This window comes from Lipophrys pholis (genome assembly GCF_963383615.2).
Source record: "Lipophrys pholis genome assembly, chromosome: 3".
NCBI lineage: Eukaryota > Metazoa > Chordata > Actinopteri > Blenniiformes > Blenniidae > Lipophrys > Lipophrys pholis.
Genome location: NC_137627.1, coordinates 9,941,103 through 9,957,271, shown reverse-complemented (window position 1 = coordinate 9,957,271; position 16,169 = coordinate 9,941,103). Strand labels below are relative to the sequence as shown.

General features: G+C 41.7%; 2 protein-coding genes across 2 annotated transcripts; both read right to left on the bottom strand.

The window, feature by feature from the left end:
• Window positions 1-671: 671 nt before the first annotated feature.
• Window positions 672-8,449, bottom strand: ilvbl (ilvB (bacterial acetolactate synthase)-like). The gene is made up of 14 exons (XM_080459666.1): window positions 7,983-8,449; window positions 6,881-7,082; window positions 6,576-6,703; window positions 6,184-6,434; window positions 5,901-6,000; window positions 5,686-5,783; window positions 5,380-5,516; window positions 4,411-4,545; window positions 4,182-4,296; window positions 3,866-4,035; window positions 3,552-3,622; window positions 3,395-3,466; window positions 2,192-2,297; window positions 672-2,085 (listed from the first exon to the last, which is right to left on the bottom strand). The coding sequence occupies exons 1-14, from the start codon at window positions 8,094-8,096 to the stop codon at window positions 1,907-1,909; spliced, it is 1,878 nt and encodes a 625-aa protein (XP_080315792.1). The 5' UTR covers window positions 8,097-8,449; the 3' UTR covers window positions 672-1,906.
• Window positions 8,450-9,710: 1,261 nt separating this feature from the next.
• LOC308107220 (beta-galactosidase-1-like protein 2) lies at window positions 9,711-14,744 on the bottom strand (the record flags this gene model as incomplete). Its single annotated transcript, XM_080459428.1, has 18 exons — window positions 9,711-9,821; window positions 9,945-10,061; window positions 10,285-10,399; window positions 10,646-10,733; window positions 11,254-11,332; window positions 11,720-11,791; window positions 11,930-12,076; window positions 12,611-12,717; window positions 12,806-12,886; window positions 12,968-13,105; window positions 13,228-13,312; window positions 13,476-13,540; window positions 13,626-13,707; window positions 13,815-13,907; window positions 13,986-14,094; window positions 14,175-14,270; window positions 14,375-14,443; window positions 14,581-14,744. 18 exons carry the CDS (start codon window positions 14,742-14,744, stop codon window positions 9,711-9,713), a joined length of 1,818 nt encoding a protein of 605 aa, XP_080315554.1.
• Between the last annotated feature and the right edge of the window lie 1,425 nt (window positions 14,745-16,169).

Below are 16,169 nucleotides of genomic sequence, written 5' to 3'. Positions count from 1 at the left end.
CGTTTTTGACATGGTTGTTTGCCTTCACTTTTCGAATGCAAAACACCATACCTTCCCCTTCGGCTGATGACATTCGTCAGATTGAAAATGTACATCGTACATTTGAACGCAGCAGTTCTTTTTAAGGAGTGTAAATAGTACATTATGATCTATGACTTCAACTCGTGTTTTTTTTTTTACCATGGATTCCCACCAGGCTCTGCACAAAATGGCAAATTTGAAATCTCATAAATATTATCGTCATGCATGCAAATATATATATATATATATATACACTTAGACAAAAATGTCTGGATCACTTCCCATCATACTAATTGTCTATTTTTCATTTGTTAATAAAAAAAAAAAGGACACTGTGATCTGCTACACGTATCAAAGTATTGCTTTCCATGTACCCCTAGCAATAATTAGTATTTAACTTCTGATATTTCAACATTTTTGACAAAATACTTTCTTTCCACGTTGAGCTGTCAGTCTGATAGGAATTGTTCATTCACAATGTTGTTCATGCTGAATTTATAACGTATGCTGCCATCTACTGTCCAAAGTAAAGAACTACATGTGGTATTTGGAAGAAAAGTTTCAGCCTTTCCAAAAAGTGAAATAGAAGTATTTTCTTTGATGAAAATCAGATAAATTGTGATGAGAAATGCCAGAAATGGATTACAAAGAACTGCTTTTGCTCTTGTGCCTAGTCTTTATTGATGTTTGATGAAGAATCACACTGAAACGATTTACATGATTTATGTCTGAAACAAGCTCGAGGCACCACATTTCAATCCTGTTACATCCCAACATAAACAGATGAAGACACTTCTATGAGGCTAACACAGAGACAATATGAACCCTGAGACTGTGGACATTCGTACACCATGGCTCGGTTTTTAATCATCCAAAGGAACATGAATCATTTACTTTTTCTAAAATTTTGCAAAATCAATATTACGTGACATAAAGTCTGACCTCTGTGTCCAAGGACCAAACAAAACAGTATTATAGACTGGAGTGAAATGACCCACATATTTACCTGGTGGGGAAATAACTTATAATCATAGTGCAATACATATTGTAAATAGGCATATAATAAATACAGGCCATGCCACTGCATATAAGTTAGTATTGTATATGCAACTCAATCAATAGATGTATTTTCAATCAAAACATACAAATATATTTGATAAAATCTAACATTAAAAGGCATAGCATTATTCATTCTTCAACATTCAATTAAAACTCCCTTCACTTTTTTTTTTTAAAATCTCAAAATCATCACCATCTAATCAACCATTACAGCTCAAAGTTTTTCTGTAACCTCCATACAAAAAGTCTCTCTGTTCGCATGTCTGAACAGGAGAAAAGGCATACCGGACAAATGTAAACCAACGTTCTCACTTGTGAATCAGCTCGGTCGTTGGTTTATTTGCAATAGTTACAATAGGCTGTATAAAGGTCAAGTGTCTAACCTGAAAGTCCCAGAAGAGGACTAATCCATCAACAACGTGGAGTTTCCCTTTTAAAATGTACCGTTTTTGCTTTGTACCAGCACAGAATGAACCCAGGAATAGCAGGGCATAGACAAAAAGCTTTAGTTCCTCAGCTTGGCAGGATTGGAGCTATGTTTGTAGGTACAAGTAAAACCAGACTGTAAATAACTAAATGAAAGGCAAGATGCTGCAAACGGATGGTTTTGGTGGATTCTTACGCAAGATCGGCACATTGTCAGACTATTTCCTCCACCGGTGGAGTATGGCTTTGAGGGCACAAAGGGAGGAAAGAGGTCTGGTCAGGGTTGAACTGAGTATCACGCTTCTGTTTTCTGAGATTCTTCCTTGATCCTGGTAAAAGTTTGAATTCCTTCAAAAGACTTGAGGAAGGCAAGCGCAGTTATTGCCAAAACAAAGCTGTTCTATACCGAGATGGAGCCCTCTCTAAAGTTGGTCTTCCCTATCAGCACGTTGAGGAGCGTAGCTTTGCCCTCTCGGGACTCCTTCTGAGCTTGTTTAATGATGTCACTCATCCTGTCCTCATCTTCCCGCCCGACGAGGTAGCCCTTACCGCCGTAGCCGTCCGCCACAACGTGATAGTCTGCAAAAACAAGCAGGACATACAATCCAGCACGGAGCATCTACAGCGTGACACTTTGCATTGAACAATTAAACAAACACCACTGATTCAAGGAAAAAAAACTTACCTGTGAACGCGAGGCCGCACGCCACGTTGCTGCCGAGAATGGGAACTTGTTCTCTGGATATCTGACTCCAACATGCATCATTTCCCACCACAGCTATAACTGGTGTCTGTGAAAATAATAATAATAATTTAATTCATGAGGGGCGTGAAACATTTCCGAACGTGACAGGAATTTGGTTCGGTGCCGCACTGCCGAAACTTTCGGCACTGCCGTGTGCTGCGAATGTGTGTTCCAGCTCGCTAATGATTGTATCAGTCATATTTTATATCCTGTTTAGCATGTAGCCTCGCTGCTGTATGAGCCCTGCAGCTCATTAACATGTCAGAGGGCGGACTTACGTGATGCACCTGAACGCATCACCCAAAGCTGTCAGCTCCTGCGGTTAAGACCGGACTGACGTCAACTTTCTCTTTTGTTACTGAAACAGTTCAGAGAAATGTATTTCTGTAAACATTGGAGGGAGAAATAAGCTGTGCAGCTGAAAAGTTAAAACGCCGCTTCTTAGACGTGTGCCTGCCGTGAGGGGGCGTGGCCTGCGAGTTCGACAGCGACTTCTCGGAGTATGAACTGCCCTGCCGAAAAAGCATTTCTTTCCGGCAGCTGGCTGACGTCACAGCAGAACTTTCTTCTTGTTCTTATGGCTTCTAAATGGGAGTATGCAGGGGCCTTCATTTCTTTTTTGAACGAGTCCTCTTAAAATGTGTGAAAATACCAAACTGCATATTTTAAGTTATCTTCTGATTCTAAAAGAAGGGTGCTATTAGGATGAGATGAAGTGTACATACAGCAAGATTGAATCCATTTAAGGACATCAACACAAGAATCCAAGAAAGAAAGTACCATTATATGCATCACTCATTTCGGTTTCTTGCTCAGTAATTTGACATGGATACTCATTTAAAGTGAAAGAGGCCAGCAGAGGACATTTAGATGAATCACAGAGGCGACCAGAGTAGCACCATGGTTGTGTCAGAGCGAGCGGTGAACCCACGAGTAGAGTCATGACCGATGGCAGTAAAGAGGGTTTATTCTCAAGCGTCCAGACAGGGGGAATCCAAAAATGAAGCCGTGAACAAAGCAGAGTCAAATGCCGGGAACAGAAGGAGGGCCGCTTAGGGGTCACTACTATCACAGCTTCCATCCTTCCCGTAGATTAGATTCTGTTTTTACTTGTGATAAAATCATAGCATTTCGGTACTTTACCTTGTGTCTGGTGAATGTGTCAAACTCTGCAACACTGTACCCTAAGGAACCGTCGCCGTAGACGATCCACACCTTCAAAAATAAGAGGAACAGAGCAGAATTAATTGTGTTAAATCGTAAAAAGACAGTCAGACAAACCTCTGAATCACTGTCATACCTCAGATTCAGGCCGGCATAATTTTGCCCCCAGGGCAAAACCACCTCCGACTCCCAGAGTTCCAAACGCTCCTACAAGAACAAGGAACGTTGTGAATAGGACACGAGAGACGCAGGACTGAGATCAGATTACACTCTTTATATGCACAACACAACACATGACTTGTAATTCAGATGCGTGAGGTCGTGCTTAAGTACGGCAGCTTCGTTTTACCGTTAAATTAATTGTCTCAATTTGCATTTCCAACGTCAAATGGCCTCCAACATTTAAATATTAAGACCTGTGACGCAAATTGTGTGTTTGTGGAGCCGCACCTGGATCCAGCCATCGCATTGGTCCTCTCGGTCTCATGATGTAGGCAGCACTTCCGACAAAGTCTCCCCCGTCTGCGACGATGATGCTGTCCTCATCCATCAGCTCATCCACACAGTGGATCACTTTCAAAGGATTCAGGTGGCGATCGGTTTTCTCGTCAGCTTTAGCTCTGGATACAACAAGTGCGGGTGTTTGTCGTGAGCACATTTTATTGACGCCGCTGAGAACTTGTGAGCGTGCCCGTGAAGATTTTACAAAACATAATGACGTGCAAAGGTCCACCGGAGAACCTTAAATTCTTGCCTAGTTTTTTACCTGTTAGCATTTTCTTTGGTCACATCTCCAGCTTTGAGGCCCTGAGGCCACTCTTCTGGACAACGGTGGCCCTTAAGCCCTTCTGAAAGTCGCACTAGAAATGAACCGGCGTCGCCTAAAAGCACAACAGATTTCGACTGTAAAGTCCATCTATTTCACATGAACATGTTGGTCTGAGGTCATCCTGTATGAAAGAAGGGTGAGGTTGTTACTTCAATTCTGAAATTACCCTGAATTGCTATAGTTGGTTTCCAGAACATGTCAGAGTTTTTCAGCAGCTGTGTCTTGTCCCGGTTGACGGCGATGATCTTGCTGCGTCTGTTGAGAACTCGGCCGTAGCTCAGACGGAAGTCGCAAACGGTGCCTGAAAACACAAACTTCCCGTGAGCATATTTTGATGAATTTTGACCAGTTGGTGATTCAACCGACTCCACCGGGGAGTCTGAAAAAATCTGAGAATTTGCAGACAGTTTGTCAGTCCTGAATCTCCATCTTATTTTAACAGCTTTCCAACCATCACTGGTTGACGGAGCATTTTCCTAATGGTCAAAGTCAGGCATTAAAAAACTAAAAGATCGATATAAAATCAGCTGTGCTGCCGTCCCACTGTCCTGGATAAAATACGTACTTAACTTTATTATGCTGGAGAAAATCAGGTGCACAATAAATAGTTCACATAGAAAATTCAATCAAACATGGAAGCTTTTCTTAGCACAAGCTGTGCCCGTAATCACGGAGCGTCTGAGTCTCTCAGAGAGCTCCTAACAGCCTGAAGGTTCAGAGTAAGGAATCTTTGCTAAAAAGTGATTCAGAGAACATCTTTCTTTTCTCGTTGTCTTTCCGTCATCTTGTGTGTTTAAGAAACTTTTAGGCTTCTTAGAGATCCTCCTCACTCCTTTTACCGGTTTTCCACCATCGGAGCTCTCTGAGGGCTTAAGATGAATTACTTTTATCTTAGTAAAGGAAGATTCTAAGAAAAATCTTAAAATTTTGAGGAATTCTACGATTTTCTTTTTTTAAGAGTGACGTCACTAAGAGCTACTTTTAGTCCTAGGATGCTTTTTGAATACGGGCACCGGTGTTTACTGATCTCCCATAGTGACTGCTACATATGTTGGTACGTAACCACATTCAAACCACATTGGGAAAATGAAAAAAGTTGAAATGTCGATGATCACTGCAGAGTTGTTAGTCCGACCTGCTAAGAGGACCACATCAGCCTCCTTCAGAGCATCTCTTCGGTTCTGTCGGATGTGGATGGGACTGTCTTTACCCAGCATGCCACGGGACATGCCACCAAGAAAGCAGGGGATCCCCAGACCTTCCAAAGCCTGCCTGGAAAGCAGGGAAACATTCAGACGCATGGCACAACCGAGCAGCATGAAATATCATTTCGAGTGCGCCTTAGAAAGTGACGAGAATCTAACCGCGGTCGGTCACGGCACGGAGGTATCACAAACACAAATTTCAGAGGACAATTTTACAGCCGAACATCTTCTTCTACCTGATGTTGTCGACTGGCGTTGGAGGTAACGTTGCTTGGCTCCCCAGCAGAATGACCGGCTTCTTGGCTCGACTCACAAGCTCGATGCACTTCTGCACCTGATTTGGAGAAACGAAAGAAAAGGCAAAAGATATTTGACAAAACAAAAACCCCTAAACTTTTAATAGACCAAATAATAAAAGCATTCCCTGATTAGATCTTTTAACCAAACCAACCTGATCATCAGTGGCTTGAGGGATGTGAACTGGTAGAGGGGAAACATCTCTCGTCTCCCAGGCTCCAGCAAACAGGTTCATGAGGTGGTTATGGAGGTACCTGGAAATAAATCAGACCAAAATAAACTATTCTAAATGTAAAACAGCATTCAAGGTGGACGGAGAAAAGAAAATGTCATTTGGAGTCAACAAAGCCGGAACATTCTACTGTATGATGGTGCAGTTTTAAGTTCTATATAATCCCAACAACAACATTTAGATTTATTAGACGCAGATGACATACCATGTCAGAATCTTCCCCATCAGGCCTTTAGGAGGGTTCTTAACACCAAATTCTTGAGACACCAGGTGGTACGGGTAGAGGGTGTCAATGGGGAACTCAATGAAAACTGGACCCGGCGTTCCCGACTGAGCGATGGCAAGCGCCTTCCTGACAGTGGGCACGATCTCCCGGACAGTTCTGATGGAGGCACAGAACTTACAAAGCGGCTTGAACAGAGACATCTGGTCGATATCCTGCAGCGCTCCTCGGCCCTGTGCCAAAAATAACCATTCAGATTTTAAAAAGAGACGTTCAACACCAATTGTGCTGTGTGACAACAGCATAAGTTGCTTTTAGGTTACTCTACATGGCCATCAACATCATATTTGGGTTGTATAATGATTCCCACACACCTGAAGCAGTGTACCGGCAGCTCCACCCAAGAGCAGTAATGGAGATTCAGCCATCTGAGCATTTTTCACTGCCGTCACAGTGTTGGTGAGGCCCGGGCCAGCCGTCACCGCAGCAACGCCGACAGTACCTGAATCAACATATTACAAGAAACAGAATGGAAGCTGGTCGTGATGAATAAAAATTGCTTGTGTTCACCATGGAGAGATTGAATGGACTGCTGAGCATCGCAAAAGGTTCACATGTAAACCTCTTTCAACATTGACACGTCATATTTCCAGTCGTCTGTTTATGCAGCTGAAATCACCTGAGAGCCTTGCCACAGCATCAGCAGCGAAGACAGCAGTGGCCTCGTGCCTGGTGTCCACAACGCGGATGCCCAGCTTCTCACAAGCCACCAAGATGGGTGAGATGTGCCCACCGACGAGGGTGAAGACAAACTTGACTCCATGGGCGTGAAGGACCTCCGCCACACTCTCGCCCCCATGACGTGGACTCCTTGTCTCCGTCTAAAATAAGCCAAAGAACAGAAATAAGAAGAAGAAGAGAAGCAAACCTTTTGATGATGCATCAGTGGTTAAAATGTAGGCGATTAAGTGAGAGATACAGTCTTGTGTCTTTCAAAACTATTGGAACAAGGCCAATTATGGTAGTTGTGCTGGCCAATGTTTGTCCAAAGGCTGTAATCAATTTCCCTTCTTTTCTCCCACAGACAGCTCTCTGGCCTTCACGTTGGTTCATCCTCTTTAACAGGAAATGCAGCAATCATAGGTTAAGCCCAAAGCTAAAACCCAAACCTAAAAGGCAACAACGAACACCTGTCAGTCACAAGTTCCAATAGTTTTGCTCCCTTGAAAAATGGGGTGGGTTCAAACAAAGGTTGGCATGTTCCGTGTTGTTTAACACACCTCGATGCAAATACCTGTAAATATTATCTTTAGATCTTAAACCAAAATGTCTTCTCTAAACAGCAAATGCAAAAAGATTTGGCCTTGTTGTCCCAATACTTTTGGAGGGGACTATATAAACTGCTGTCACTGTGAACTGCTGGCTTCTCCTCAGATCACAAGCCACATTATCTCCTCACCTTTTATCTATGTGGCCTTTCATATTTCACAATCGCCGCGTATTGTTCAGGTTGGCCGAAGCGATGAGCCTCTGGGGTTTGTGCAAGGTTTAGATAACCTTTGTCCAGGAGAAACCACAAGGCTGGTTCAAAGTTTACCCACAAGTCTTTGTTACCTCTCACTTGTGACGGGCTCAACAGAAACACAAGTGCAGAGACACTGCACGAGTATTTTGCATGCAGTTTAAAAAAAACAAAACAACAACACATAGTATTCTAGTTAGCAATCGGTGCAAAACACGACGGGGGGGGGGGGGGGGGCTTATTACAATGCAACACCTACCTTGTGTAACAACTGGTACAGCAAGCCAAGTTTGTAGGCTGCGAGCAGGAGCCCAGTCGCCACAATGCCAGCAGAGCACCCGAGAACAGTGCCAATCACTTCGAAAGACTCCATGGCAGGATGCGGGAGCAAACGGAAAGGCTTTTCTGAACTTACGATTAAAACAGAAAAAAAACGACTCTGACTCGCACTCTTCAGCAGCTGACCGCTTCAGGCTAAGCTAAAGATACTAAAGAGCTGCTCCCACAGCTGCTATACAACCATTTTAAACGTCTGACTTTAGCCGCGCATTCACGAAGAAACTCTACAACGACACGGTGATGATAAATATGCGGAGCAGGACATTTAATCGACTATTCGGTAAGTTGAAACTGCCAGGTAACCTTTCGTTCCGCATCTGCTGCGCTCGGCGACACCGGAGCATCGGTAATATACCTGTGATGTTTACCATTAAGCTAACTGACGACACTCACTTTACTTCCGTCTTGTACTTTCAGAATAAAATCCATACATTAACTACACAATCTCAGGTGAGTTTTAAAGGACATAAATGCAGGATTTCTACTTGCAAATGTACAGAATACAAATTGAAAATTACAAACTAGAACATTCCAGAGGGAGTTTTGCGTGGCTCCCTCTCGTTTGACGCTGATCTCCATTGATATCCACCATGAAATACTTCTCCCATCCACTTTGTATGGGACATTTTTGCAGATTTTTGAGATTTATTCAGAAATTGTGAGCCGAATCATTAAGAAAAGTCATAGTAATCTATTCTCGAACGTTTTGCACATTTTGATTTTCTTTTTGTGTCCATACTCCTAACTGTTCGAGAATAGTTATTCGACAAAAAAAAGAAAAAAGAAAAAATTAATATAATCATTTAAAAAAAACGGCCACCTGGGATAGTATTCTTTGCACCTCGCCTCTTAAAAAGGCAGACACAAGAATGATTTAATAATGTGATATTTGAAGTTTATGCAGCTCTGTAAGATACCTAGTTTATTTTATTATGAAACAAAGAGAAACGGATACAGTGGTTTGTGGGACAGAAGATATTTCCCCCAGTGATAGACAAGCATCTGGTCCAATCAGAGAGCAGTCCCACAACGATAGACAAGCCCCTGGTCCAATCAGAGACAGGTGAGAGCGTGTCTTCTGCCTGAGGTCAAGAGGAGATATTTCTAAACAGAGCAAAGTTCAAAGAGGTGGAGTAAAAAAGGAGAAGCAGAAAGTTGAAACCCGTATAATGATTTCCTGTATTTGTTAAAGTGAGAACACAAAGCAGTTTTCTCATTCATCTAATTTCAGAACTTTCAATACATACAAATGTTGTACATCATTATCTGAACTAGTCTTTAAATTTTGAGTATAATAACACATTTATTTTAATCAAATGTCAAGATTTTTGTAATTCAGAGAACACTATCATTCAGACACAATAGTCATGTTACTGATAAAAGTATTTCATTGACACCTAGAACAGATCAGTTTATTGCTCGTAAGATATATTTTCTGCCATGTTGTTAATTTAGACAAGAGCTTATATAAATCTCAAAGGGAAATAAACCCAATACTACAAAATGTTTGGGATGATCTTTAAAATGTACAGAAGTGTAGGATGTAATGATAGGAGACAACATATCACATAGTATGGATAGAGCATTAATTGCTTCGGTCATTTCATCATAGAAATGTCACTTATATGCACATTTGTTTTTTTGTTTTTCAAAGCAGTGTGCAAAAGGGAAGTTTGTAAACATCAATGGTCTTTCCATGATCCGGGTTTACATCAAACAGAATTTTGTCATCTGCTTTTTGTTCCTCAAAAACAACAATCTGGAAGAGAAGTGAAGGACACAGTTATCATAATGGGTTACAAACTATCAAGTATTCCCCCCAAAAAAGGGATTCTTTGTCATCTCTGAAGACTGCAGTCTTACATAGTTGATATAAACCTACCTGATTCTCTCCACTTTTGAGCCAAGGTGCTGGGAGATACAAGAAATGTTGAGGACCAATGAACCAATGACGCCCAAGATTCTGTCCATTGACAAAGACAGCTCCTTTGCCCCAGCCCTGTTGATGAAGGATCAGTGCACAGATGACAGACAAACTCTTCAACCAGAAGTTTAAAAAAAAAAATACATGATGAATAGCTTGCTGAATTCGTTTTTCAAATATGGGCTCAAAGTAAATATTTTTTGTGTCTACTCTTACTTCTACTATCGACAATTTCCTTCATGTGATCAATAAAGTATATCCATTGACTATATAATTTTAGAAAGCAAGATCAACTCACAGGGAGCTTGATGAAGGTGTCTCTGGGGGCGTCGTCCACAAAGAGTCTGGTCTGGAAAAATCCTGGCATACACTTTGACTGAACGTCAGTTTTCCACGGACCAGCATTTATTAATCTGGACAAAAGAGAGAATTTACATAAAATCATACTTAAACACATGAAAAGGTACAAGGTCGATGAGCATATATAGGTATACGTGCATAAGATATTATCCCTATTTATCGATGAGCAGAATTTTCCATTTGAAATATTTGTCTTTTTCCCAAGATTTCCATGAAAAGACATCTCTCTCTTTTTTTTTTTTTTTTTTTTTGAATGTTGTTACAGTTTTACATGATTGAAAACAAATCTAGATGCAAACCTTTTTATAAAACTTGGTTTCATATCCAAGCAGAAGATTGTAAATCCTCTCAGCGGGGCATGGTTCAACACAATGTCTCCAACAATACCTGTAACAAGGTAAAACAAGCATTTTTAATAGACAGATACTTTTCACGTGAAAAAACTAGTCAGACTATTGTGGAGACCTGAGCTATAACATACATCTTTAATTAAAAGCCGTTGTCGCATTGTTACTACAGTTACTGCTTTGTACACAGTGCTCATTGTAAAATCACACAAACACAGTACCACACATTTCTGGCTTGACTCTGCACCATATATTTTGGGCTAATAAAGGGATATCTAATCTAATCCAACCCCTCATGGGCTTGTCAGGGACAGCTAAAACGGACACGTGTGGCCCGGAGGCTATACAATGCACAGGTCTGTTCCAGATTAATGATTATATGTCATATTATATACAATTGGAATATCTCCTTTGGCGTTGACTTAATTGATGTAAAATGAATAAACACAATGACTCACCTGAAATCTCAGTTCATAAGTACAATGTGAAAACACGGATTCAGATCATTAAACTCGTGCAAAAGCAATAGAATATGTTACTCATCTGTGAAGGAAGAATACCTTTGCGTTGTTCATCCAGAACTTTCCCAAAACTCACTCTTCCACAGTTCTCCACCAGAAAGCTCAATGTCCTCTTGCCCTTTGATGCACAAACTACAATTATTACTCAGACATGTGTGTGGCTATAGTATATTCTGATTTACTGAATAAAAAAAAAGAAGTGCTAGTTGTGGGAGTGTCCTTCCAAATCTCAGCAGTTGAGCTGTCATTTCCGAGAATGTAAGACAACTAGTGTACAACAATGATCAGATCAATTGAAAACGGCCACACAACAAAGACCATGCTTTTTTTTTTTGGGAGAAAAAGGGTTTTCAACAGACTTTAAACAAAAAAAAATCCTTTTGAGTTAGAGTCTCCACCTTTACTTGTCACCTCAATATAACTGTAAAAAACTAAATGTATGTTCAAATGATTACGGACACACACTATATACAAACACACCCAAAATAATTCACGATAAACCTACCTTGCCATCAGGGAGCACAAGCTCATGAATCTTGTAATCCAAAGTACCAACACAGTGTCTGTCCACAAAGACCTACAGAGCGACATGCAGTATGACACCATGATGGAGGAGGTGTACAACACCTAGAAATATGCTCGAAAACTGCATTATGCATGTTTCAAAGTGCGTGAGCCTGTCTGCACGTGTGTGTGTGTCTCTGTAGGTCCTCACCAGGGCTCTGTCTTTGATATTGTTCCTGGAGTTCAAAGCTCCTCCGCTGGTGATTGTGGTTTCATACAACGTGTAGCCGTACGACTGACCGCTGCTGCTGTTGACGGGAAGATTTTCCATGTTCACTGGCCTTTCTGACCTGCACGGCTGTATGAATACCGAAACATGTCAGATGTGGGGAATTGGACAGGAGAAAGCGCAGAGAAGGTAATACTGCAGCTGTGTGGAACGAGGAAATGCAATACATCATCGAAGTTTGGGGTCGGAAATACGATTCCTGTTACATAAAACTGTACAAGATCTGGATGAGCAATGACACGGCAACACCCCTGCACAACAAGACTTCACCACACAGCATCTGAGAGGTTCATTCTAAATAGTACGAGGGTGTTGACATCTTGATGCATGGCCAATCCTGGGCCGCCAGGTGTGAGACATCCGTCTCAAGCATAAGCAGCGCGCTGCTATATCACTGCATAACGAGACGCGCAAGCTGATAACAGAGATGTCTTTGTCTGTCTCGCACTCACAACACTACGTCTGCCGTCCTTCCAGAAGGACCCTCCATTTAAATGATGATATGGTCTAGCTGAGCTGTGGATATAGCTTTTTTTTTTTTAGTTTCGTAGATTATTTAATCAGCTGTCACATCAGACAGGTGCTTAAGCATCTGCTGTTTACCTTCTCTGTGAAGTGCAGGCTGTCCCACAGTGATAGGTGGTGCTGGATGAAAACCGGGCTGTAAGCCTTCCTCTCCTGAGGAGAGGGCACTTCAGGAAGAGGCTCAGCTGGAATACAAATTAGGTCTGCTTATGTTTGAATCCTTTATTCTGAATGATGACAACAGCAAACTAATCGTGCCTAAGGACACCGCACCGTGATACTGGCCGAATAAATTCCTCAAGAGTTGATATTTTGTGGTGCAGTCTCCAGCCTCAGATAGAGGAGCGTCGTAATCTGAAACAAAAACGCAGCACATTTGTTTGAGCAGTATGTGTCGGAATGATACAGGAAGCTGTGATGGCGACGCCTTCCCACCATAACTGGTGACCTGAGATTTGTATGCGCCAAAGTCCATCGCCCCGTTCATGAAGCCGAAGCTGGTTCCACCATGAAACATGTAGAGATTAATGGAAACGCCTCTCTCCAAGATCTCAGACACCACAGCTAACATGTCTGTCGGGGGGGAAGCACGCAAAAGATGGAGCAATTCCTCAAGACGGTGTCCGTTTTAATCGAGGGGCAGGTGACGTGAAACAGTGAAATAAAGTGTGAAAAAAAGTGCTTCATCCTCCTACCCTCAGCATGAAACACATGATGATGCTCTCCCCAGACATCGAACCAGCCAGACCAATATTCCATCACCATCAAGGGTTTGTCGGGCTGCACAAAACAAAATACATATGCACACCGTATAGGCTACATAGCTTGCCAAAGCCAGAAACTTCCCAAATTACAAATTGTCTCATTTATATCTATTAAAAATGATATTTCACACATCACAGCAGTATACATATTAAACTGCCATAACCATCAAATCACCTACTTGCATGTCAGCCAATTGCTGGATCGCACCAAACGAAAGTCTCTGAAGGTTTACTGTTTTAAGAACTGAAATGAACAGGATCACATGTTCACATGCATAATACATAATTTTAAGGTCAAACATATTTTTAGCTCAAGGTTTTTCTACTACCTCCTTCCATTCCTTTGTATCTCAAGCCTTCCCAGTTGTCTGAAGTCAGCAGGAGCTCATTAATGCCTCTTGACTGGAGACACTAAGGGAAGTAAAAGGGGAGGGGAAAAAAAACCCTATAATGGATTAAAAACACTATGGTGAAATGTAAGCATTTCAAAGTTGAAGGACAGGCGATAAAGAACTCACGTCCTTGATAAATTGCATGTACCCGTCGTCCACTGCATATGATCCATACTCATTCTCTATTTGGACGGCAATGATGGGTCCTCCTTCTTCAAACTGAAAAAAAAAGGTAAAGTATCTCGCTGACACTGACGGATCGATTTGGTGTAAAACGTGAAAGCGAGTTGGACTTACCATCAGTGGTCTGATAATTGAGACAAGCTTGTCAAAATACAAACTGACAGCATCGGCAAATCCGGGATAGGTTGTTCTCAGCCGCATGTCTTTATCTTGGAGCAACCAGCTGAGAATGAGAGAGAGATGAAAACAATGTTGGTGAAATGCTGCTTTTTACATCTAAGTTACATGTGTAGGTTGCAGTACCTGGGCAATCCACCTAATTCCCATTCAGCGCAGATGTAAGGTCCAGGCCGCAGGATCACCCACAGACCCAGCTCAGCCGCCAACGTCACATAGGCCCTGGGAGGGGAAATATGACCTTTTCTATTCTCTACCGATACAAATGTTTGACAGGTATTTAATGTACCGATTTAAAAAACAACAACAACAAAGAAACTATTTACTTGATGTCCAGCTGATCCTGAAAGTTGAACATTCCTCGCTCAGGCTCATGAAGGTTCCATGGCACATATCTGAAGACATTATTAAAAAACCTTTCAAGTGTTAAATCTCAGGCAGATATATTGTTATAGAGTGCACTGTTTAAATATATTTGCTGGTTTCTGGCCTTCACCATTACAAAAAAATGCACTGCGCATTGGGAGCCTACGTTGTGAGAGTATTGAGACCACAGGCCTTCATCTTCAGCAGTCGGTCCTTCCAATATGCTCTGGGCACACGGAAGTAATGAATGGAGCCGCCCAGGATCTGGAAAGGCTCTCCCTCCAGAGTAAACTGAGACGAGTTGGCCTTCAGACCCTCCAAACGGCTCATTCTCTTCAAGGTGACGTCTCCTGCTGGGGAAACAAAAAAAAGGAACACAATATGTAAGTAAAACAGTCATCTTCTGTTGGAAGGTCGAATCCCATGAATTATGAGATACAAAAGTTGTGCCAAAAGAATCCGAAAAAAAAACTGTAATAAATCACGCATCTGTTGAGGATAGAATAGAACGACAAAACCTTACCAAAGCATGACAGGAACGTCTGAAATGTCAAAAATCCCAATTACACAGATAATGCGAATAACATTGTCAAAGCTGTGGCTTGAATCGATGCTTACCAGAGGGTGCTTGAAGGGTGGATGGTGCTGGGAGGCCTCAAACACTGTGGATAAGGGAAACTATTGTTGCTTCAGAACAAAAATATAATAGTCTCTCTCTCTCTCTCTCTCTCTCTCACACACACACACACACACACACACACACACACACACACACACACACACACACACACACACACACACACACACACACACACACACACACACACACACACACACACACACACACACACACACACACACACACACACACAGCATTCAGGGGGCAGAATACAATGCACACAGTGATCATGTTCGACTGTAGATATCTGCTGATTAGTCTTTTTTTCAACACATTGATGATTTTGTCCTTCTCTGGTTGTTTTTGGTGATGCGTTAGTGAAACATTAAACATCATAGTGCTCAGGGCAGAGATGTACAAAACATGCTCATGAGGATTTGTGCAAATAAAAATGAGATGGAAATAACTGGATTTTTTTGGGAAACGGAACATTTTGTTTATGTCACATGTGAATATGTGGTTATTTTCCAGTTTTCATACATGTTAAACTAGAGGAGGATGAACTGAAGCTCAGGAGGTACAATTTATTCTTTACTCCACATTTAGGCACTCTTGCTGTATATTAAACTTCTGAATAAAAAAATTCTATTGAAAATAATCTTTTTTACTGTTGAGCATCAGACCTTCAGTATGGCTGTCACCACACCGAGAGCCTTTTCCTTCATTCTCCTAACACGTCTGACTTTTGATGAGGTTTCAATTCTCCTGGATGGTGAATGTACGAACTGTTAACTTGTATTTATTTTATGCCACCTTGTTGCCAGACCCTGCAGATTGCCTGCCAGGTTCAAGCTCAGGTAGAGCGAAGGTAAAAGTCACTTGGTAACGCAAAACTTGGTCAAACAAGCTGTGCACGCTGTAATAATCCCGGATTACCTTGCAGTTGCTTTAAATGTGGGTTCATCGCTTGAGGGCAGGCAAGATCTATGTTTACGCACTGAATTTTTGAAGATAAACACTGTATGAACTGCACGGTTGCTATTTATTCTCTACCTCTTCATCATTTTGAGGTTGCATAGCAACTGTTGATCTGCTTGGCTCATAAATTACTACAATTGATTCCTTTAGTTTGTGAA

What these genes read in the sequence shown, in the direction of transcription:
- ilvbl (XM_080459666.1), bottom strand. Translation starts at nt 8,096, where the DNA reads ATGGAGTCTTTCGAAGTGATTGGCACTGTTCTCGGGTGCTCTGCTGGC. An exon ending in TGTACCAGTTGTTACACAAG is followed by an intron (nt 7,083 to 7,982) that starts GTAGGTGTTGCA and finishes GGCTTATTTTAG; the next exon opens with ACGGAGACAAGGAGTCCACG. An exon ending in ACCAACTATAGCAATTCAGG is followed by an intron (nt 4,297 to 4,410) that starts GTAATTTCAGAA and finishes TTGTGCTTTTAG; the next exon opens with GCGACGCCGGTTCATTTCTA.